Source organism: Protopterus annectens, chromosome 13.part0 (assembly GCF_019279795.1).
Source record: "Protopterus annectens isolate FY-2018-M chromosome 13.part0, PAN1.0, whole genome shotgun sequence".
Taxonomy (NCBI): Eukaryota; Metazoa; Chordata; order Ceratodontiformes; family Protopteridae; genus Protopterus; species Protopterus annectens.
In genome coordinates this window covers 651983243-652008970 of record NC_056747.1, presented here as the reverse complement: position 1 = coordinate 652008970, position 25728 = coordinate 651983243, and the positions used below count along the sequence as shown (strand labels likewise).

The 25728-nt window shown below is 36.4% G+C and overlaps 1 protein-coding gene across 3 annotated transcripts in view; it reads right to left on the bottom strand.

Annotated features, from left to right (window-relative positions):
• The window catches only part of TENM1 (teneurin transmembrane protein 1), a 3721864-nt gene that overhangs the window by 1912586 nt on the left and 1783550 nt on the right, over window positions 1–25728 (bottom strand). For all 3 annotated transcript variants that reach the window (XM_044054336.1, XM_044054337.1, XM_044054338.1), the window contains one exon: window positions 18222–18460. In XM_044054336.1, coding sequence (XP_043910271.1) covers window positions 18222–18460 — 239 coding nt within the window. The remainder of the gene's footprint in view (window positions 1–18221; window positions 18461–25728) is intronic.

Below are 25728 nucleotides of genomic sequence, written 5' to 3'. Positions count from 1 at the left end.
CCTGCCTTATGAAAATGCTGTAATTAAATCGAAAGGTGCTTCAACAAATTATTAATTTAAGGGTGTGCACACTTGTGCAACCAGCTTATTGTACTTTTTTTATTTTTTATATTTTTCCCATAACAGATTTGTTTGCTTTTCAATTGAAATGTACAGGTTATAGGTCACATTAAAGGTGGGAAAAGTTTTGAAATGATTTATTATGGTCTCATTTTTTATATCACAAAACCTGGCATTTTAACAGGGGCGTGTACACTTTTTATATCCACTGTGTATGTGTATATATATATATATATATATATATATATATATATATATATATATATATATATATTTATATAGGAAATCATTATTCTTTCAGGAAAACTTGGCCAGGCTTTTAGTAACAATCTATGAATCTATTTGGATGAACCAAGTTGGAATATTTTACTGTTGCTACTGTGTGAAATAAACTTGAAATATATTACTTTGGCCAATATTATTATTATTATTGTTTTACCACAGTCAGACATCTAAGGTACTCACAGATGGCTATACGGCAAAAACTGCTGTTTTGGGGCTGTGTGTGGATTAAAAACAATGACTGATATTCAGTTTAAACAATCACTAGTCTGGCATTGCAGGACTAGTACACATCAGACTAAAGCAAGATGGGATGTTTTATTGTGGCCATTTGTAAACAGAATCCGATATGTAAGGTCGTCAAAATTAAAATAGTTGTAACTGATGAGCAAGGACATTAGCAGATTATAATGTCAGCAATTTAAGATGTCTTTTATGGTTAAATTGTTTTGCAATGAGTAATTTTGTTATTATTGCTTAGTACATTATGTTTCACTTCCTGCTAGAAACATTTTGAAGACTAAAAATATAAAACTACCCCACTTGTGCCCTTTTAGGCAGTTTGCCTCATGTACATCCAAACACAATAAACAATAAACTCTAATCTGGTTGATATCAACATAACTGCTGAATACCAGAACAATAAAAACAACAAAACTATAAATGTAAGCCATTCATTGACCTTAAAGAGATTAGCACTGTGCATTTACAAAAACATGTTTATATTACAGTCTTAGCAGCCCTTGCATTCCAGGACACAATGCATATCATGCATTCAAAATCTAGCTGTATTTATTCATAATTCCATTGTGTATTATCAGATTTTCTATGATACAAATCAGAACCTGGTTAAAGTCCTAGTTGCACTCAAAGAAATCATCACATTATACCCAATTATATATTCCTATCTCATGACCTCTTTACAGCATGAGGAATACCTTGCCCAGTTATAAAAGTTTGCAGTCAAATCAAATATCTTTATTCTCACTTCAGCTATAAACGTGTAAACTAGTCAATATGCCTAGAAATTTCTGCATTTTGTAAATGTCAATGTACTTGACAAAATTGCACCAGCAAAGATGCTAAGCATCATGATGTTATCCTCATAAACATTTCTACCAATTTTATGACCCTACTTGCTAACCCCTTTCCAAGTCAAACCTGACAACCTCACTGTAATCTTCTTTATGGAAGCCTGTTGTGTGGCCTGTAATAACAATTCTACATTCAGGGATTATTCCAAGACCAATTATTTACTACATACTGATCACATTGACAATAACTGGTATAACTCCCAAATAAATCTTGTAACTGCCACTGTCGCTTACTACTGTGAATTGTACCCCCCTCTTCAACAGATGTGTGGAGGCATCTATGCAGTCTGGATTAAGCACAATGGCAAGTTTAGAACTAAATCCATATAGTGGGACAACCATATCAACAAACACTAAGAAAAAGCTCCTGGCCATCATAAAAAGATGCTCATTTCATTACTATAAAAGGGATTTAAAACTGGTAAGTATGTCTCTCAAACTTTCCATTAGGAAATGTAAGGTCAACTATGAATTTAAGACTGCAACTAATTCAAAAGATAACTGTAAATCAATGTGTGTGTATATACCTTTAAGAAGCTATTCACAGGCTGGCACAAGTGTATAAATACTGAACACGTGCGAGCCTGACTGCCATTTTATAGTTAGCTGCTGAGATGCAAGCATGTATGCATTTAAGCTCTGTTTGTTAACTAGTTTGTTCGTATTTAATGATGCTGCTATCCATCCTGATGCTTTGTATATATTTAAGCATCAGAATGAAAAACCAAGCCTTCTTGTTTTATGTATTAGACGAATGAGCAACAATAACTAATTCAAAAGATAACCACAAGTCTTTCTTCATATACATTAAAAAACTTACAAATAACTTACACATTCCTCAGTGAACTTATCTGTAATTGTAACTAATTCTCCAACACCAAGGACATTAATATTCTTACAAACTAATTTTCTTCCAGATTTACTCCACGCACTCTTCCCTGTCTCCCCGTCCTCTTACTGAGGTCAATTTGAACCAAGTCCTTTTGGCACTTTCCAAAATTTAAAAAAAATCACTTCCATGGATCCTGACAAAATCCCTGGATGGCTGTGGAGAAGTGTAAATTCCCACTTACAAAAGCCCTCCATCAATTCTTCAACCTGTCTCTCTACACTGGTTATGTTCCAAAGGAATGGAGAATGGCAGTATTGGTGTCCATTCATAAATGTGATCCCCTCTACTGACTATGAGAATTACAGGCTTATTAGTGTAACTGGTATTATTTGCAAGGCTCTGGAATGCATTATAGCTTAACTAACAAAATGATATGGTGATATTATATCCCTGGATAAACGGCAGTTTAACTTCGTAAAAGGCAGACAGTTCCTGCTCAGTCTGGTTGAGTTCCTTCAAATGGTCACTGAGGTCATGGGTAAGGGGCATACAGTTTATCCAGAGCCTGCCAATGCCACTGACACTATACCTATGCTGTTATTCTTAAACTTTTCCAACTCAACATTTAAACATATGTGATTTGCTGCATTCGTAATTGGATGTGTGATAGAACCCATAACATGAAGGTAGGATATATTTACTCTTGACAGAAAAATGTCACGAATGGTGTCTCACAACGCTGTTTCTTGGGTCTTTTTCTTCATGGTATACATTTCTGTGACAAAAAAGTCATTATCAAGGCTATGGTTCACAAAGTTTACCGATGACTGGAAAATGGGAGGAAGATATTAAAATCCCATCCTGATACTCAAATTGTACATCAAAGGCTGGACCAAACAAATTCTTGGTTAATTAATCATGAGTGTATCATATTTACACTTTGATAAATCTAACTTCACCACTGTTTATCAAATAGATAACATTCTTGTTAAATCTTCAACAAACCCACCAAAAAAAAACACAAAAATTCTGGACAGGCATTAACAAACTTCTCAAACCAGGGCACTCAATCTCCTGCCCCTTCAGGATTTAACCATAATAACTCTAACCTGATGCCTTTAATAACTATTTTACAGAAGCCATTCTAACCCTAGCTAATACTTTACCACCCATCACCACTCCACCATTAAATACCAATAATACTCTAACTCCAACCTTTCATATTCAACCTGTACCCACATCCCTCATTTGCAACCTCCTTCAAAAACTTAAACCATGCTCCCCTTCTGCTGACTGTCTTCCAGCAGAATTCCTGCAAATTGCAGCTAAAGAAATTGCCTATCCCATCTCCATCCTTATAAATAGAACAATTTTAGAATGCAAAATCCCTTCCATATGGAAAGTATCTCACATCAACCCTCTACATAAAGGTGGATCATCTACCGAGCTCTCCAACTTTCGGCCTATCGCCTTACTCTCTCCAATAGCTAAAATAATGGAAAAGTGTATACACAAACTACTTGCCCACCTTCTCCATAACAATTTACTTGCCGACTGCCAGCATGGTTTTAGGCCATTCCATAGCACAACTGCCCTGCTATCGTTTTCTGACTCCATAAACAAAAATCGTAACAATAATACTTTCTCCTCTGCACTGCTTATTGACCTCTCAAAAGCCTTCGATATGGTGAATCATAACATGCTTATTGACATACTAAAAGCCAAATCACTCGACACACAAGCACTACATTGGTTTAAATCCTATCTTGAAAACAGACAGCAAGCAGTACTTTGGGATAACCTTTCTACTTCCCTCCCTGTAAACATTGGAGTACCACAAGGCAATATATTAGGACCCTTTCTCTTTTCATTGTTTATTAATGATCTACATACCAAAATTCCTCAAGCCACCTGCATACAATATGCAGTTGGCTCAACTTTAATTTGTTCAGCCAAATCCATAACCTCTCTCCATTCCCTCACTCAAACAGTATTTAACAGTGTTGAAAATTGGTTTATGCAACACTGCCTCCTTTTAAACCCCCAAAAAAACAAAATTATTGCTCTTTGCTCCTACTCATAAGTTACCTCATCCACACTTCACAGTAACCTCTAACAATGGAACTAACATATCCCCTGACACTACAACCCGTCTACTGGGACTAACAATTGATAACCTTAGCTATGATGACCATATTAATGCTGCAATAAAGTCTGTCAACAAAAAAATTAGGCACCCTTTACAGAATCAAACCCTTCCTTACCCCTTCAGCCAGAATCACTATTGCCCAGACTCACCTGATCTCTACCCTTTTCTATGCTTCTGCGATATATACCAACCTATCTAGAAACAATCTCACCAAACTTTTTACTAGTTATAATAACATAGCCAGATTTGCCACTGGCACCCCCTTTAGAACTTACCACTGTCACAACCTCAAACAACTGGGATGGTTAGAACTGCAGAACCTACTACTTTGTCAACAACTTGTTATCACCAAAAAGATCCTTTATCACCCTAATAATTTCCCAATCCTTACTAAGCTGATTACCACCTACAAAAATCTTGCAACTCTATGCTCAGCTAACAAAATTCTAGTATCCACTATTAAATCTAACAACAAACCTGGGGACTCACTTTTCGCCAACACAGTAGGAAAAAGCTGGAACCACCTTCCTAGTGAACTTTCATCTCTTGCTTCCACTCATCCATTTAAAAAGCATCTTAAAGAATATCTTAAAACTCACTGTCTTTGTCCCTGCTCTAACCCAGACTTACATACCCTGACTGTTACCTCTTTCCCCTTTTTGCTCTCCTTACACTTCTATTCTCCACTGTTCTATGTCACATACCTGTAAAAAAAAAAAAAAAAAAAAAAAAAAAATTATATACAAGACATTTTTACAACTCAATATTTTTTTTCTTTTTCTTGATTGCTCTCTCTCAAATTATTGCTCTCAGTATTTGATCTTAGCGTTAACCTATATAACTTATGTTAACCTCAATGTAACAATGTCCTGTAATTTATTTTGACTAGTACTGTATATTGTAATCTTTGTCACTACTTATGCTTGGAGCTTTTCTCCCCAGGCCTCTACTGAAAATGGACATATATCCAGTTAGACTAGCCTGGTCAACAAATGTAAAATAAATAAAATAAAATTTTGGTACATATATTGATAATGGACTGTCCTCTGACCAACTACCTCGGGAGGTTCTGTTCAGACTGGTGTCATGAAGGTAACTCTTCTACCTTGTATGGCTTATCCTTTATGGCATCGCCTCAATGTGCAAATTTGGAGTCCTACTTTATTCATACCTTATTTGGTCCATCACTGAATATAATGCAACTTTGCCATGCACCTCACTAAGCACCTACACCAGCTTGAGACATATCAACATTTGTTAACCAAAAAATATCTTAAGCCTCAACACCCCTAGCTATTCTGACAGACTAAAAGCTCTCTCATTCTGCTCAATATCATACAGATTCCCAAGAGGTGATCTCTGCTTAGCTTTGCATGCTATGAATGATCCAGCACACTCTGAACTCCTTCATCTAAATATAACATGTGGTAAAGCAAACACCCATTCTGGAGACCTAAACCTGCACTATCATATCAACAATACCAAATTGCATGATAGATAACCAACCCGGTGCATCCCTCACCTCTGGAGCAGGCTGCCCTTACCTATCAGGCAGTTTTCTTCCTTAGCAACCTTTAAAACCAGTCTGCTTGACAGGATGGATATCTGGAAAACGTCTACTTAATGGTGGGCACTGCTAGTCTGTCACTGGTATTAGATGATGTGTTGGAGCTTCTTAATGGTGTCTTTTGTCCATACTCTTAGGAAGAACCTATAAATCTATGAACCCAGACTAAATTTTGATTTATTAAACAATAGATGCAATTTAAAATAGTCTGGTAGATAAGTACATATTTAAAACAATCATGTAGGTTAAGCCAAAAGAGCACCTGCAGGCGGTCCTAAGCAAAAATAACAAAGTGTTTTCATAGACAAAGATTCTATATCCATGTGCCCCAACAATATACCTGGTTTCTTATAAACAGTGCCAAATGCCCCCCATCTTTCCTAAACCTTTTATAAATTATGCCATTACACAGGCTAGGCTCTTGAAGCTTGAAAAATGATCATTATGATCCCCCTAACTCAGACCCTGATATCTATAAGACACAGCAGCCTATCAAGCATATTATGTAAGCCCATGGAATGTATCGTACCAGATTTCTTAAATACAGACACTAAAACCTTATTGCCTAAAACCGTTATCAGTTTGGTTTTGTCAAGATTAGGTTATGCCTACTAAACCTAGTTAACTTCCTATCACAAGTCACATAGACTATTGATGGAGGCTATACATACCTAGATCCTTTGACAATTTCCCACTTCCAGATACTGTAAATAAGTTTGGTACCCAAATATTGATTCTCATGATGTGAGAGGGCTAGGAAACTTCTGAAAGAATACAACTAGTGGAAATAGTAGGAGTTACCTCAAAAAGCAAAAATATGCCAAATGATACACCTCAGAGCTCATTACTTGGACTCATGTTCAGTTCTTGTTTTTTCTGATAGTCATACCACAAATATGGATCTAATTAAGTCTGCAGGTGATAGTAAGGTAGGAGTTTTAATTTTTCATCTCTCTTTTATAAATGTAATGGCCTCAAATTAACTGTCCCTGTCCTTGGACCACCATGTTGCACCAATAGTAAGGAAGTCCTTCTATCTGGCATAACTAATATAAAACGAACTCTATCTAGGTCTAATTAAGTTATCCTTCTTCTGTACTCAGCCCCCAATAGACAAATTATAAGTTGCAAAACACATCTTGCCATTCATTTGTCTAAGTATATCACACAACTAAAGCAACTCCAAAGGTTGCTGATGAAAATGAATACTGATCTAAAGTCACTAAACTGTCAAGACAGGCTCCAAACATTATCACTGTATTCTGTCTGTTATAGATTCCTATGTGGCAAACAATGTCTAGCTTTCTAATGTTTTGAAGGATCTTACCCCTCCCATCTCCTTCAGCTCTACAAAATAAATGGCCCGGTAAACACTCATATAAAGCTCTTAAGTTTCCATCAATGAAGGTATTTATTAAAAAAAAATAGAACTCACTGGTTTGATAAAAGTATAACCCTATGCTTACTTCATCTCTACAACAAATCTCTGCATACATTTTAGAGTAATACTCTAAATACCTTTAAGAATCTTTATAATTAAACAGGTATTACCTGCCCATGCTACAAAGAAAACTGTTGAGCACACAAATTAAATAACTTCAGATTTCCATGGTATTAATGCTGTGTACAATATTCACTTTTACTTTCCTAAATATACATTTTACTGTTTTGACTTCTTTGACATCAAAAACTATATTGTAAATATTATGCCAGCATTAAGGTGTAGAAGGATAAAGTCTTAACTACTACCAAAATGACCTGGGTTTGATTACTGGCCTGGGCATTTGTGGTGTTGGCAGGAGCAATGGGAGTGCCCATTTCCAGGAAAAGGTACATTCATTGCAGCACTCCCTGAGGGGAGTTGTGGTACAGAAAGAGGACAGCAACACTCAAACAGTTTGAGGATCCATGTAGGGAAGGGGGAGGGACAAGAGGGGAGGCCATCATTTAAAAATTCTACCCCTTTATGGAAGCAGTTGCCAGCAAGACCCCCCCCCACACACACACACACACACTCCTCAAAATTCCTCACCAGCCCCAGTCCAAAATGTGATAGTCCAGGGGATGAAAGGATGGACTGCAAGTGATGGAAATGTGTACTGGGGTAGAGGTCCATATAGTATGCAGCAAAGGAACAGGACAAAAATTAGTACTGCAAATATTCTGTAATTGTTATCAAATGAAGTGTTCCAGAATATTTTTGTACTTGCAGCTGTAAAGCACAGAACATAACAATGTAAACCCAATCTTGTATGAACATGTCACTGCCAAATTTTGTGCATTCATGCATCAACCAGTAGTTGTTTTTCCCTATCTGCAATATAAATATCTGTCTATGCAAAATATCTGTTGTAAATCTGAATTTTATTGTTTTTTCTATATTCATTGTAAATAATTTTTCTATTTACTGTGATATCTCTAAAAATTTGATACACTAATCTGCTGCATCCAAGTTGTGGCTGAAAAGGGTCTGGTTATCTTATCTACACAAATATCAAATGCCAATAAATAAAATAAATAAATTCTCCTACAGCCAAACCAGGTTTGCCATCTTGGAGGCAAGTGGTGTCCCCTGAGGATGGGTGCTAGTAAGGTGTAAAAGGTCCTTGAACTCTTTCTTACTTGTAGTCTACAATGACATCCAACAGGGCATTCTATAAAGATCATTCAAAGAAGAGGGTTATGGGTGTCTGATGCATTTTTGTCTTACACCAGACATTTTTTTGTCTGTTGCAGGGAAAGAGGTAATTTTGCTCTTGGGCCATTCTTTCATCGAGAGGTACAATGCGAGTCTTGGGCTGCTGACTGGTTATTCAAGTTCTTTTGATCTTGACAGATGGACATTTAATTATTTTGGTTTCCCTGGCCTCCACTGGTTTCAGTTCTGGGAAATCTGGCATAAAATCACCACAGAGGAAGCTTTACCTAGAATTGTGGTAATCCACCTGAGAGATAATGACTTGGGGCTCAGGACCCTAAAAAAACCTGTTGTCCAGAATGCTGTCTGATATGCACAAGTTATGGCAGCTGTATCTGAATTTGGTTTTGTTCTGGTCTGCTATTATCCCAAGACTTCATTGGAAAGGTGCTAGAAGGTCCGGTGCTACTGAGACAGCCAGGACTTTTCATCAACCATAGAGTCATGCGGGCTGCTAGTCAAACTGGTTTCCATATGATTCAGCACAGAGATCTTGACAGACTGCATCATGATTTTTATGATCTGGACAATGTTCATTTGAATAACATGTTTTTTTATTTGTTTAATCTGGATATTGCTTTTGCCATTAAAGAGTTTGTGAAGGATTAATTGATTCCTCCCATGACACAGATTCTTTTCTTGACCAGCTATTGTGAGGAACAGCATGGCTCATACTGGGTTGATGGCAGCCTTATGGCTTCACCTCCCTTATTTTACCCCTTGTTCCTGTTTGGCAGCCTTAGCTCTCCTTAAGTTGGACCCAGATTTTACCAGTGTCCACATCAAAGCATGTGTGGCATGTAAGGATGAGTTAAATTACTTTGCCACCAGGTCCAAAGCAGCTTGGAATATGCACCTGGTTTCTGTAGTGGCAGCCAGAAGAGGCTGGGTTACGCCAACTAGCTTGAGTTTATAGTTTAATGGTTATTGGCTTATATGTTGCATCTGAATTATTGTAGCATCACTAATAGTTGTCAATGTCTATTATTTAATAAAAGGTTGCAAAGTCAATGTTATATAGTTTTTGACTCTGCTCAGTGGACAAAGTTGTTTGAACAAACTTTGTCCCTTTAACTGCACTGTATACTCCACGTCAGATCACCGGTAGGATATTTCCAAATATTTATCTAATAAGAATAGCAAATATCCCCTGCTCAAACAGTTCAGAAAATGAAGATGAACTAAATGCATCCTTGTGTTATGTGCAACTTATTAAAAACTTGGAACACTGACTATTATCTGCTCAAATAAATTTGGGAATCTACATTCAAACTTTTCAGTGTTTCTGTTCTGTTGTACAGCTCACAGAAAAGGTTGTACCCACTTTCACAACATAGGCTGGGCATAAAGAATAATTAATACATCCAGATTCCACTGGAGAACAGATTATTTACCACATATGAGTCGGTGCTTCTTAACAGAGTTTTAATTTTACACATCAAAGTATTAGACATGAAGTACTGTGATGCTAGTATGTTAAATTCCTGTTTAACACAAGCTAAACACCTAAGTATAAATAGCAGCCAATGTTAAAATCTTTAGTTTGCAGTAGGAGACAGATCTACGCAGTCCGCCATTAGAAACTTAATCTGTTTATGATATATATGTTAAATCTGATAATGTCTTTATGAATGGCTACTAACAACAGACATTCTTAATTAACGTAACAATAATGTAATACCCTTAATCAACATTGTGTAGCTGTTAAACTAAATTATGATGCTAATTGTTGCTTAATTAATGATAAGTATCTGTTTATGTCAAGTATCCAGTCATAAGTAGCTATTAAAATGTAATAAAACATCTGCATGTTCTAACCACCTTTGTAGGTGAATCCCTCACTCTCAGTTGAAAACATCAGAGTAGAGAGATTTTTTTCACAGGCATGGAAGACAGAGATCTGACTAGTGGTTCTAACAATAATTGTGACTTTAAAATGTTTTGCACTGAAATACCAGTGAGAGGCCTGAAAAGCAAAATATTTGAGTCACTTAATCTTGCGGGAAATATAAGTTGTCTTCCCAGTAAAACACTAAATGATTTATTTTAAATATACATTCTATAGTAGTAATACGTTTCAAGGTTTTGTAGTTATTTATATTATATAGTTATATTATATAGGAATGTAATACCTAATGCATAACTTTAATTGATTTACTCAAATTAAGGCTGCTTTGTAGATAAGTCTACACAGACAGAACTTGTGTGTTTAATTAAAGTGCTTTTTGAAACACACATCATTAGTAGAGGTGTTTGGAATATTTGTTGATGTGTTTTTCATTTCACATCTGAATTGTGCCATGCCAAGTGTAAACCTTCTTTTGAATAAAACACTCAGTTTCACACAATTACGTATGTAATAAATTAGACGTGTTAAATATTACATGATCTAAGTTTCAGGAGTAGCATAACCCTGAAGTAGTGTGCAATGCCTTCAGCCTTCATAAAATGTCTGCACCTTTTTACTTCAACAAGAGTGCTAATATTTCAGAATTCCTTTTTTTCAGTTGGACCTTTTTGTGTTGCTTTTCACTCAATCCATGTAGATTTATTTTTAATTCATTCAGTCCTTGCAAACAGGTTAAATGGAATAAGAAAAAAACCTTAGCATACATATAAATGATCACAAGAACTATGAAGTTGTACAGCTTTACTGCTAACATTCATAAGTGCTACGTAAATTGCAGCCTTGAATAAAGCCACCAGCTCCACGTGTACAACGGATAAGAAACAGAGTGTCATTCTTTTTTGTTGGAGAACAGCAATGGAGCATCTATGATTTCAGATGCCTGAAGATTCATTTATTAAACCATTAGTTACAATAGACTGCAAGCTCATAGCCAGACAAGTGCCATATATTCTACTACATACTTTTGTCTTATAGTCAGTGTAGGTACGACTCCGCTGTAAGTCAGTGCCTGTATGAGAAGTACAACAGTACTAAAATTGCCTCCCATCATGGAGTGGGCACATAATCTGACCATTTCTCAGTAAAAAAAAATCAAACTCTGGGGACCTTAAACATCTTCTGACAAGTCTGGTGGTGGTACTGCTAGCCATGTGCATGCAAAGGTGATTTAAATTATATCACTATTCACATAAATGTTCTTTTCTGAGAGTTGGATATCAGACTAAATTATTGCAATTATTTTTTGTTTCTATATGTTAGCATTCACTGACTGTAAAACAAGGAGGTTTACAAATCACTCAGCTGGTTAGTAACCGAAAAATGTAATAGTGGTGGACAGCAGATGATACCAGGGTTAGTAGTCAAACCCTTTTGAGTCTTACCTAGCCTTTATAAACTCAACCTGCCGTGCTGAAGTTATTAATGCTGATGGTCTGAATTAGTTAAAGTGGCTGTAGCATAAAATGCAGTAGTGACTATTCTGTTGAATTAATGTGCTTTGTTCAGAAAAGGTAACATTTATACAGCCTTATGGTCAGGTGTCTGATCATAGCAATGACATTATGTGTTCTCAACATGGATGCCATGAAATTTACCTAGAGACTGATGTCAGTGCAACCCAATCAATCTTCTGTAGTTCATAGAGCTATATCTGCTCCATGCACAAACAGTTACAGAAAAAAAGTATAGATGTGCACAGTGTTTTACTTGTTTTCAAATATGTTGTGAAAGCTGGTAAAATGCTTTAGCACTGACAGACAGCAGGCCAAAACTTAGTGTTCCTTTGAAAAGCAAACTGCTTTAAAACCTGTTAGACACTTCATTCTGCCACACTTTTTGTTTCTAGGTGTGGGGGAGTGAACTATGTAACAGCTTTTAAAACTGTTTTACATTCTTTGCTAGGCTGGAACTGTCTGCTGTCAATCCCCAGTGTGAGACTTGATCTTAAAAGAACTGAAAGATGCTTAATGAAACTCTCTCTCTCATTTTTTGGAGCATAATTATGGGCTCTGTATACCACATTGCATATTAACCAACCTTTCTATTTGCTGTCTAGTAGTAGTACTATAGCAGTTTTACATTTAAAATGCAGGGCAGCAAGTGTTTTCTTATGAGCATTTACTGGACGCTTCAGGAGCATTTCTCTAAACACTTAGAAAATGCACTTTGATAGTATTTTCTAAGTATGACTTTTTTTTTAAATATACAAACATTTAGCTATCATTAATTTGCTTCATTATAGTATTTTGTCTCTCTCTGTATAAAATTATCATAATTTTTTATATGCTAATTATAACTATGTTGTTGAAAAACATCATCTGTATTTCAGACAACGAATACTTAGCAAAGACTTAATCTCTGCATTAAGAATATTTGGGTGGTGAAGTTTCCACTTTAACCTGCCATTTTTTTTTTAATTATCCACTTTATCGGTAAGCTATGTGCTTATTTCCACTCTATCTTATTATGTTACTTTGGTTCAAGTAATTATCCTTCAGTTTAGCAGAGCCCATTGAATATACAACAGGAGCTGTAAGCTTTGATTGGTTGAGTTTCTTTTTTAAAAATGATGTCCTTGAAAAAAATCCTTTCCTACTTGAAACCCGACTCTTCTCACTGCATGTAGTAAGTGGTGAAAAAAGGGTTAAACCTGAAAAGTATTGGGTTTTCATTTTGTTGATACTCAAAGTGCCACCAGGTTATCAAACATGCTTCTTATTGGTATATGCTATTATTGAAGGTGTTCTTATTGATAAGACCATATATGCTGTGTTTATTGAGTCTTCTGCTTATCAGCATATGCTATTATCTAAGATGTATTATGGATAATAGAACATACTCTGTGCTGACATGCCGGAGTAGTGTTTATTATGTAATTTTAATTATTGCCTGTTCATTGTTTGGTCAAGATGGTGTGACTAAGGAGACGGTATATATGCAAAAATATTAAAGTTTAAGTTTTTACCTTTCTTTTTTGCAAGCATTAATGTATGTTGTTTGGGAAAATTAACTTTTAGACATTATAGTTACACTGTCAATTGTTACAACTTTTAAGTATGTTCATTTTTTGTGTTTGTGAATCATGTATGTATTTGAGTGTGTGTTTGTTTAGTGGCATGCTTTGATGTTTTTGTGACTGATGCATGACTGTTAGTTATTTAGTAAGATGATGCTATGCTATGTGTGATGTTCTGAGAGTTGCCTACTTTTATGTTAGGTGAATATGATATGCAATGTGATTGTTTAGATGAGTTATTGCTCATCTGGATGCACATTCAATAACTTAGACCTTAAAAATACCTACTGTGGGTGGATTTAGGCTTGTAAATTGAGGAACAGTTCCCTGTCTGAACATTTGGTTGGAGACATATAAGTGAACTGCAGTTCAGATGCAGAAACTCAAGGTTGCAACAACTTCAGTGTAGGCACAGAAACACATGTAGTCTCATGCCACTGCTGCAACAAACAAGAGTTAGGGGCTGGCAACCATATCCATGGCCCTCAGGAGGCTAGGAACAAGCAGGCAGTATGGTGCACCAGCAGACAGATGCCAATAGATATGTGAGTGGCAGAGAAACTGCAGTGTGCACACAGTGGTTGAAGGGGTTACTAGGAAGGGCTACTGTTCATCTTCCGGAACTTCTTACTATGCTGTTTCAACAAGAAAATATGCTAGTAGAGAACTGCTACTCAGAAGAAAGCCTGTTACTCCCACCAGCACAGCCATTACGTCTAAGGAAGTTTGCATAAAGCACATTTGTCTGTAACTACAGCAATGTACAAGATTTTTTCATGCTATTGCACACTTCTACAAGTTGTAGTAACATAGGAATGCATCGTACACCAAGCACATACCCATTATGTACTGAATTTTCCCTGCATCTGACATATCCAGTAGGTATCTTGCTGAAAGTATTTGCTACAATGCCTGATCCTTCTACTATCCTGGGGGCCATGGACAGTGTTTTCACATCCTGCACTTGGCTATTATATCTGTGGGCATGCCTGAAAACATGTTTCAAAATACAGTGAATTTGTTACAGCCATGTGTCCCCAGCCAAATATCCCTACAAGGAATAGTCCCACCACCTACAAGCCCATATCCATTTTAGGTAGAATACTGTATAATATGACGTAGAGACAAGGTATTATGTAAGCTGTTGTATCAGAAGACAAAAATGTCAATTATATGAACAGTGTGTAAATAAATACTGCTCTGAGGTTATACGTTTGCACAAGTATTGCAGGGAGAGCTCACAAAAATATGCATTATACATGATAAACATCTTCAAAGGAGAAGAAACAGCAGTCTGAAAAGAAAATACAAAGTACTAATATCAGGCTTGACTGATGAACTAAATGATGGCTGGCTTTACACATGGAAAGGTTACATTAGGAAAGGAGATATTGCTTTGTGGGTAATATGACTGAAGATAAAGGCAAGAAAGATAAATTACCTGGAAATGATGGCAGTGATTGCATGCACCTTGCAAAGGAAGTAAAACTGATCGGACGGACAATGTAATGTCTTGAGGAATTATCCAAAACATAGCTACATAGCTTCATAGGAAAAAGTATGGAAGGTGAGGAGGCAGTAGGGCATGGGTAATGTTACAAAGACATTAGTGCATGTGTATATATACATATATATATATAGGACCTAGTGTATGTGTATATATACATATATATATATATATAGGACCTAGTGTATGTGTATATATACACATATATATAGGACCTAGTGTATGTGTATATATACATATATATATCGGACCTAGTGTATGTGTATATATACATATATATATATATATATATATATATATATATATATATATAGGACCTAGTGTATGTGTATATATACATATATATATAGGACCATAAATGCATTAGTATATGTTCTTGGACTAGAATCTCCATTTACTCATCACTGCATCTCCTCATCCTTTCATGTGGTCACATGTGTAGCCATAAGTGGAAGAAATGACAAAGAAAAGGAAATCATTGTTACAAGTAGTGGAAATAAAATGTCTTCTCCTGATTGCTGTGTGTGTGTTTTTTCCATTCATGTTTAAGGCCGACAAGCATGTCATCTCTGCAGATTTCTTGGCATCTTCCACTGTTCAGTCCATCTCTTCTTAGACAGACATTACTACATGCCTGTCTTTAGCACATGCTCTATTCTTCAAAAATGCTCATCCACATTCCTGTGTCTATCTATTTCTGCCCCATGTCTGCATCATGACTATACCACCTCTGCTTATCAATTGACATTGCAAACTAAGGACATATTATTATACAGGCTTTTGGCATTGCATGAGAACAGTATCTACTTTCATGGAGTTTGAAATCCATCTCATCTCAGCTTTTTCTATTTCTGCTCCTTATCTATATCTCCTAATGTTTTTTGCTCTTAATTCTCCAACCTCAGTTAAAAAGAATCACTGTTTTATTGTACACGTTAGTCTCTCTTTTAGCAGTTATTTACTTTCATTACTTAGGTGTTCTATTGGCTCAAGCCTTCTTAAGGTGAGGAAATTAATCTCCACCAACAAACAGCAGTCTCGGTTTTCCCTTACTTCACAAGAGTTACTCAGACCTTCAGAAGGAAAGGAGGACACCGTGGTCAAGCATAAATCCAAGTTGCCAAGCAGTCCAAATTCTAACAGTGGAAATGTGTTTAAATTCCTGGAATGTAATTATAATGAAGACAGCCGAAAATAAGATTAAAGAAAACACATCTATCTACATATGAAAAGGCAAGGGTCCATACTTAGTGAAAAACATTCACGAGCACATTATGAAGTGAGTTTTAAAAGTCTGGCACAGCACATGATGCCTGTAGCATACTCCCTTTCCTTAAGTTTCTCTTATAAAACCAGTCATTGCCATTGCAGATTTTAGTCAGAAAGGGAAGAACATACAATTCTAACCTAAATGTATACATGGACTTTATCCACATGACAAGTTTGCAAAGTTTTTCAGAGCTACATAGAAGGAAATGACTTTCCAGATATGGACTATTTCAATATTTTGAGAATACCACTGCATTCAAAGATGTATGTGTCTCTAAATAGCTAAAAGTCAGCTTTGGTTTTCATATGTTTTCATACATTATGTACAATGCAACCACTTCTCCATAGTTAATTTGCAACATTTAAATACCTTAAAATAAACAAAATGGTATTTGATGGGCAGGAGACATGAAGACTAAAGAATCACAAAGCAAGCAATCCGGACACTGATCTTAAGAATATTTGACTCCAATACACCAGCTTCAACATAGCATACTCTTTTTTTTTTAACACAGCAAAACTTCATTGTAGACTGGGATTATTAAATAAATCATCCCTGGAATGTATAATTTCAGCTGCTAATAGTATAAGTATTCATCTTGGAGGTGATGAACACGCATACCAGCTGACTGCTCAGTGAGGAAAGTTTTTTGGAATCAAGTTATGAGAGCATTTGCTGATAGTATTAAAGTATCTTTTCACATGTAGGTCAAGTTGTTGTTTGATCATAAATAAATTCCATTTCGACATGTATGATTTCAGATGCTTCTAGTAATAGTTTATAAACTTAGGGCTTCCTCCAGGTCATCCACACACACATAATGTACTACACTGATGGAGAACACAGACTCCTACCAGTAATACTGAGTGACATGGCTAAGCTTTATAATGGCCTTATTGGCAATAAGCATAAAGAACCTATAAATCTAAACCTTTGTCCTAAGAAGCCATGTTTTGGAATTCATAACAGGTTAAATATATCTCTGTTCAGCTAAAGGCTTAAACTAAGAAATATTTTAATGTTTGGAAGTTGTGGGTGCTAACACATTTGAGTGAATCAGTGATCAAAGGTTAATTTAGAAGATAAAATATGGTGCAGTCTGTTAGTACACTGACTTCGATAGTTAGTTTCTACAGTAAGTAATCCTTTTCACAGTGAACTGCTACTCTGTGCCTCCCTATTTCCATCTCATGTTAACCTTAATGACCCTCTTCTCTATGTATGTCCATTAGGGAAAATTAAAAACAATAACTATAGAAAGGTAACTGCAATCTCCTTTACATATATACAAAAGAATATTGATGTAACATCTGTTGCATTTGCTTTTTGTATAGATCACCACCATGCATTCTATAATACATTGTCTTTAAGAACAAAGCATACATCTTACTTTAAAAACTTGTTCGTTAAATGCACAAATGACATCTATTAGCAAATAAAACCACTGCAACCCATTCTTTCATTCATATGTTTCACCTTTTTCAGAAGTACAAAACATATTTCATTTTATTTTAAATCTGAACCACAGCTGACATTATTACCTGCATTTCTGTTCCCACTGTTCTCCTACTTTGGAAATTTAGGCAGTCACTCATAAATGAGCTATTAAGAATGGCATTTCACACTTACAACTCCAACTTCAAAATCAAGTTCTTGCAAAATATAAATAAATATTCCTGATACATTCGAGAAAACACAACTAAATATATACAAAAATCTGAGCTATACAGCAGGAAGAAAAAAAATGAAAAAGTCAGTACAAATAAGAGTTACTGTGACCTGTATAACTGTATAAACAGTGCACAGAAAAGATAGAAAGGAAAGATGAAATTCTTACCAATAACATAGGCGAGAAGCAGGGCTAAGGTCACAGTAATGGCTGTGGCACTCAAAGCGGTACATTTCCAGTTACAGCACTTATAAGGTTTGCTGAAAGAGAAGGCAGGTCTAGAAAAAGTACTTCGAGGAAGCGGTCTAGGAGGTGGGGAATAGACAGTATTGGATGTTAAAGGATAGTTCTGATTTGCTGCACTGAATATAGATGAGGAACCAGAGCCATGCTTAAACAGGAAGTGCCTATAAAAGGAAGACAGAAAAATAAAGTCATGATTATGCTATATTAATATTAGTATTGTCTAACAAAATTAAACTGCTATCAAGAATCATTTAAAACTTTGGTAAAGTGATGGATATGATGCCTGGGTGACCATCTGTCAACTGTCTTTTCTACTAGCTATTTCTGTTATCATTTTGCCTTTTAATGCTGCTTTTTTATCAGCCTATCACAGACATTTAACTACCCTCTTAAATAAGTACAGTTTGTTGATGTTTCCATAAATTACAAAAATTGTATTACAAAATCCTTGGTCTGAGTTCTTTCAGAGTACATTGTCAAAAATCATTTACTTCAGGGCTTAAACTGAAGGGCTGCAATATTTTTTAAGGAATCTTTATATATTTGTCACTGGAATGTGGCAGCTGTTCAGTTATGCAATAATCACTGATCACTAAATGTAGAAAAACTGAAGTCAGTATTACCATAGTCAAATGTGTTTATTACAAAGAACAGGGCCTACATTGCTTAGAATCAAATGAATCATATTATGGTTGGCACATGGTTCAGGTAATACAGTTTTATCAACATCATAAAATACTTGAAAACCTCATGTTTCCTTTTACTGTCGAGATTAAATAAAGGAGAAAAAATTAACAGTGAAAATTTGTAATAGGATTGAGGCTATACTCTAAGGCATCAATAAATTGCTCATCATGAAGAAAACACACTCGCAGAAATACACCAGTTAAAGTACTAGGCCTTACTGGGATTCTACAATCCTCTGCTTTAGAACTTTGAAAACAGCACCTGTATGTTATTTACCTGGCACAACACCTAGACATGAGTTCCATTTCTAAATAATGAAAAAGCAACAAGGTCAGTGTATTTCTTTGACTGCATTGATCAAGGACAGATAATGAAGTTATATTACACAGGCAAAGAGCCCTACTTATAATATTCAGAGTGCTATTTATTTGGAAATGTATTGCCATTTTACACTTCGTGTAAAAGGGTAATTCTCATGATAGTCATGAGTTGTTAACATGAGGCAAAAAGCAAACACTTCAGTCATTACCTCATTAAGTTGTTAACAAAAAATACAACGGGTTAAATTAAATTCTTTAGTACATATGAGTTATTTACTCTTGTTGAAGACTGCATCCTGATAAAGCAATACTACACACAAGAAAATGTTTACGTCATAAAAGAAAGGAAGCAGGGAAACAACTTAGGTAAAAACGTGTGCGATTACATATCAGAGCAGGAAATATTTAACTCATTCAAGCCTATATTGCCTTTTCTGTATAATTCTAGTAAACACCTTTACATACCTATGGCATCAAGATCTTTTTGGGTGTCTGACTTCTTTAAAAAGCGACTTACCACACAATAATAGGCAGTATCAGAAAGGACTAACATTTATTAACAAAATAACACTATAATTGATAACATTGGATGTCCAGAAGGGGAGAAATCAATCACTGTTTGCCACTTATTATCCATATTTTCATATTTCTGTTCATATTTTCATAACTGAGAGACCTACATGTTGTTGAGGTATATGTTATGAAATACTATGGTGAGAGGCAGGAAAATCCATTGTCTGTGTCCATTTATATCCCACTGCACTGGACATATTGTTAGCAATTATGAAAATAAGCAATATTCCCATATGTACTTAATACTTCAAAAACCAAGTGCCTTACAAACTATTGCATGGCATCAGGTGAAATCTTCGATGTTATTGAACAACACTGGTATTTGCAATGCAAGCTGCTCATCTTGAAAGATGTTCAGTGTTACGTATATGGCTAATTATACAATTAAGCATATGGTTTCATATTTCTGCAAATAGCTCAATGAACATGCACTTAAAGAAGAATTGCTTGCCAATGTGAAAGCTTATGTCTGACTCACAAAAGTGTTCTAACAATGTATGTCTGGGTTGTACAGTTTCCAAGATATGACACATTGTTTGAGGAAGTTTAGCAACAAATATCATTCTGGGTTTGTGTGAGTTATTAATATATTACAGAATTTATGGAAAGACTGTGAATTCGCTTTTATCACTATAAAGAATGCTTCTTACTGATAACATTGCTACTTGTACAATTTTAATAGCTGTTATTGTTCACAAAATATTTACATTTGTTTATCTTATACTTTCTAAGTTGATTTTTCAGAAAATACTCTGGAATGCAAGTATGTCTATAGGCAGCTAATGGTGTGACATTCCACACAATGCGTGTGTTAATGAGTTAATTATGCAGTATGTAGCACAGGAGATGATCTGGTAAGAAATAACTGATTTGTCAGTGTGTTCTCAAAATGGATGTCAGAATTTCACCTTGAGCACATTCCTTTCGTTTAGTAAACACTACCATGACTATTAACCTACCTCCAGAGAAATGATAAGCAATGTTATTACCCTATACTAACTACTAGCTGCCATAATGAAGGTGAAAGCCATTCAACAGGGGGCTATCATGAATGTAGTAGGGGAATTCTGTCCTAACCTCATCCACTGAAAGGAAAATGGCCTGTAATGTTGACAATAATGGTGGGTGCACAGACACACACATGTGCACATATACATACATATCTAACCTATTTTAGATGAACATATCTAACACTGAAACTATCAGCTGTAGGAATCAGCACATCAATGTAGAACCAACTCCCATAGGCAGATCTGATAAAGGTACATGGAAATGCCAGAGAGTTGGTTCTAGAAAGTTGATACTCTCTTTCTGTCTTTGTACTTATTGATAAGTCAACATGTTCAGCAATTTTTATTCTTTTTTGTTTTATCAGTTTATCGAGGTATAAGCTAGGAATGTAATTTGCTGGAAGGTGGTATCTATACTTAGGCAGCACTTACATTGGTTTTATAATAAAGAAAAATAATTGTAATATAGCAGGTGAAGGGTCTACGTCATATAATCAAATGTTCAACTCTTTGAACATTCATTCATCCAGATGAAAACAGCAAACATGAACCTCAGCGAATTTCTAAAACAGGGAATGACATTAGTTGGCCAACATCAGGAAATATGCTCTTTTCCCGTCTGTTGTGCAATCTCAAAGTTGGTATACATAGTTAGGGGGTGTGGACCCCCACCTGAGTGGGTTTGACATACTGCAGTTTGTTTGATGGTTGCAATGTTGGCCATCTTATTCTATTCCCTGTTTTAGAAATTCACTAAAGTTCGCTTTCACTATTTTTGGCTTGATGAATGGAGGTTTGCGGAGTTGAACTTCAATTATATGACACAGACTTGAAAGTGACAGATTAAGGCATGAGTTTTTTTTTTTTTTTTGAGTAGATTTCTTATCTTTCATTAAATGCAAATCAAATGTAGCTGTTAATCTTTAGAAACAGGTAAAAGTTTTTCTTATAAGGATGTCGGTCATGAAGATAGACAAGACCGATCAATGCTGCAGAATACTATCGCAGTCATAGATACAGTAAAATCTTTATAAAAAAATATAAGCAGGTAAATATAAACAACAAGTCCCAAAGCAAAATGTACCAATAAGGGAACACAATAAATTGGACTGCAAATATACAAAACCATAAGCATTGTATACATGGGGAACAACCACCTGTAAACACAAAAAATAAGGGCCTTGCTAAACATCTACAACAGGGACCCTGACCCTGCAAACATTTAGGGTAGGTACAAAACTAGCTGCAGTAAGGAGTGCTGAACAGCTGCAGTCTAGAGCTTAGTACAGGCTAAAAAAGCAGTAAGTGGCAAGAGCTCTGAAAGTAGCAGAGTATGAAGGAATGTATGCATCCAACTCTGGAGCAAACAGAACTCTGGAGTTAGAGTATGCAGAAGAAAGATAATGCTGTTGAGTAGCATGCTGTGAAGTGGCAGTAGCCCCATCCAGAACCCTAGAAAATGCCATGAATGGGCAAATTGAAATGCAAGTAGATATAAAATCCACCAAATAGTAGCCCTAATCCTAGAAATACCTTAGATGCATCCATAAAATAACAAAATGCTTAACAAAACAGACTGTTGTAAATAGTTTGTCCTGATAAAATAATGCCTGCCTTGCCTGTAACCAAAGGAAACAAAAAACTTTCTTTTTGTGTTAAAAATCCAAGTCCTTTAAAAAAATGAATAGCATGATTGGAAAAGTACAAAAAAACACTAAAAAATTTTGCCAAGTAAAAGAGGATCTGCAAAACGTAAACAATTGAGTCCAAAGAAAATCTAAAAAGTAAGAAACCAATAAGGGCGCCTTACTAGGATTAGTGCGTTTGCATACTGTGATAAAATGGAAAATCAAAGTCTTCATGCTGCCGTTAGCGCTGCAAGAAACCACCCCTTCTTTAAAGTAAATCAAAACAGAAATCGCCGCCTTCCATGACAAATATTTCAATTCAGCAGTAGCTGCGGCTCAAAAGAACTCAGAAGCAGTTTCTAAGAAACAAAAATGGTCAGAAAAGCTTTAAACAGGAAGAAACTGGGGGTCATATGGCTAACCCCTCTGAAGAAAACACAATGGAAAGGGGAATAAACAAAGGAGGTGGCAAATGAGTAAGATGGAAGAGAAAGCAGAGCAAATCTTTGTGGAAGACTCAGAAGCCTTTGCTGAACAACAAATTAAGATGTTGACCTCTCCAAAATCTTTTCCCTCCATGAAATCAAAAAAAATCTTTTAAACTCCATAAAATGCTTTCCTCCCTCAACTTTTTCTAGCTTTGATTCCCACAGTACTAACTTGCTGTTTCAATATAAGACATTTTTAAAGCTTGACTCTCTTAGAGAGACAGCCATGTTTCACACAGATGATGAGGAATTGTTGAGACAGAAAGATTCCTTTCTGACGACAAACAGGATGACCGATGAGTCTAAGATAACATGAGGCAATCGAGGTAAAGGCCGGGGCTTCTTGGATACCAGAAGAATGAGGAACGGTAATTGCGTTGCAATCTGGGTAGATCAAAATCATCCTTGGCTGTGAGGTTGCACACACTGTCTGAAGAGCATCCAAGAAAAAGGTAGAGGAGGAAAACCCCTTTGTGAAGGTTTTTTTTTCCTTTTGGTTTAGTGCAACATCCACTTTCCTTTGGAAAGCTGAAGAAGAGCTTTGTGCAATAGAAAAACAGCTGGTGGTTCAAGTGGAGAAGCGGAATTTTCTATTTCTGGTGTTCCAGTTATGATGCTATCAATTCTGTGGCAACATGAAGATCAGTTTCCTACAGAAGGTAGGGATGATTTGTCTGCTTAATAAATCATAAAATCATTGCTTGCTCCTGGCAGAAACCTTACCTGAAAGAGTCAGTTGCAGGCTTGCAGACAGTTGTGTTGTTCCATTGCTTGCCTGCATAGGCTGAAGAGATGTGTTCCCTTTCCTTGTCAGGCTACCACATGACAACAACATTGTCTGTCCTGATCAGCACCAATGCTGGAGTCTGGCAGGCCACTTGTCTTGTATCCAACACAATGCTAGACATGCTGCCCATGTTGATCTGTAACGAGCTGTATGAAAGTGACCTCTCTTGTGTCCACTGTCGGACAGGATGTTCTGTCAAGCAGTGTCGTCCCATCTGTCGTTAAAATCTGACTCGGTCTTGGCCTGACTTTCTTGAATCCCTTGTTTATCCAACGCAAGGGAGTGCTGTGTCCAATGTGTTATGAAGGCAAGGTTACATTTGAATTTTCCAGTCCTGCATTTAGCAGTGCCCAGTCCATCAGCTTCTACTTGAACCCTAAGCCATTGAAGGATGCAGCTTGGCATTGGGAAGCACATTGAATACTTCAAGATGCCAAGAACCTAATGACTGAAGGACTGACCCTTACGGTCTTGACACGGGACTGATGCTGTCAATTCAGGAAGTACACCAGAAGCTGTTTGTCGGGTTTGGTACTCTACTGGACTTTGTATAGTTCTTCACAGAATATCCCAGCATGTCTTGAGAGAATACTAGACTTAGCAAGCTTTTCCAGAAGTTGAATACCTTCAGGCCAGAATCAGGCAGTCTTGACCAAGTAAGCATAAGAGAGATTGCTTTGAGCCTGAAGTAAGCTAGAAGATGGGTCAACCTGGATAAATTCACTCTGGGTAGTTAACCTTAAGCTTAGGCAATGCAGAGAACTGATAATGAAAATCTCATCAGTAGATGAATGCTTTCAATGCATAAACCAATAATGAAAAATGCCAGTTGAGCATGAATACTCTGCAAGAGAGCCTAAGCAACACAGAGAGATGAGAGGTTGCAGTCAAAACATTTGTCAAGCATCCTTTACCAGTTGAGGTAACCCCAGTTGCTGTAGAAGGGAAGATTCCAAATTGGTGTCTTGGAACTTCTGATCCTCTACAGGAACAGGCGAATAAATAAACGTGTTCCCCTTCTTGACCACCTCCCACGTTGCGAGAGGGAAATCTGAAGAATAAAATCCTGATTGCCTGAGGCTTGATAGCCCCAACATGGAGTAGGGAAAACTTGTGAGGTATCTGAAGGGGCTTGCCTGGAATTCTTTGGCATCTGATGAAAGGCAAATCTGTGGAAATAATGAATGATATAATGATCTGTTAAAAGTGAACCATCTTTCTTTCTTGAAGGAATCCCAATTTTCTCCTGCTCAATGTTCCTCTGAAAAGAGCTAGAAGGCGCATGTCCACTGGCTTCTGAAAGGCTGGTGATTGGTTCTGTGCCCGACCAGACCTCCCCCCAGGTCAACTGTCTAGTGAAGGCCTGGACTGAGTCCTTGAGGCTAACCTTGAGCCCGCAGCCTGACTACTACCCGTCTACCTCTACCCACCAGGATATAGCCTGATATTAGATATCAAATTTCTAGCAGCCCTCCCAAAACTAAACTTGAACACCTGCAAAAAATCTTTACAGTCTGTATAGACTTAAACTTGTCCACCATTTTCTTTTAAACACTGCTACGAGGCATACAAACAAAAACATCCTGTAAAGTAGCAAATCCTCCAAAAACATCCTCATGTAAACCTAGCATGAATTCTCAACTTTGCATCAGTGCAAGAGAACAGAACTTAACAGAACTAGTAGCAGAAACCCCTGAAAACCATCCTGCAAGACCACAAACCACACTGCAAAGAATGCTTGAAGAACACCAAACCCACATTACACTTCTCCACTCATTAATTTACACTCAGCACCCACAGCAAAAGTCAATGAACCCTTGTTCATTCTGATGAGGAGATAATTTCTGATATTTTCAAATATGGAATTTGATAATTCAAAAGAAATATATACTGTCTTACCCCCACCTATAAAGCCCTTGCCTCTTTATCAGAAGCC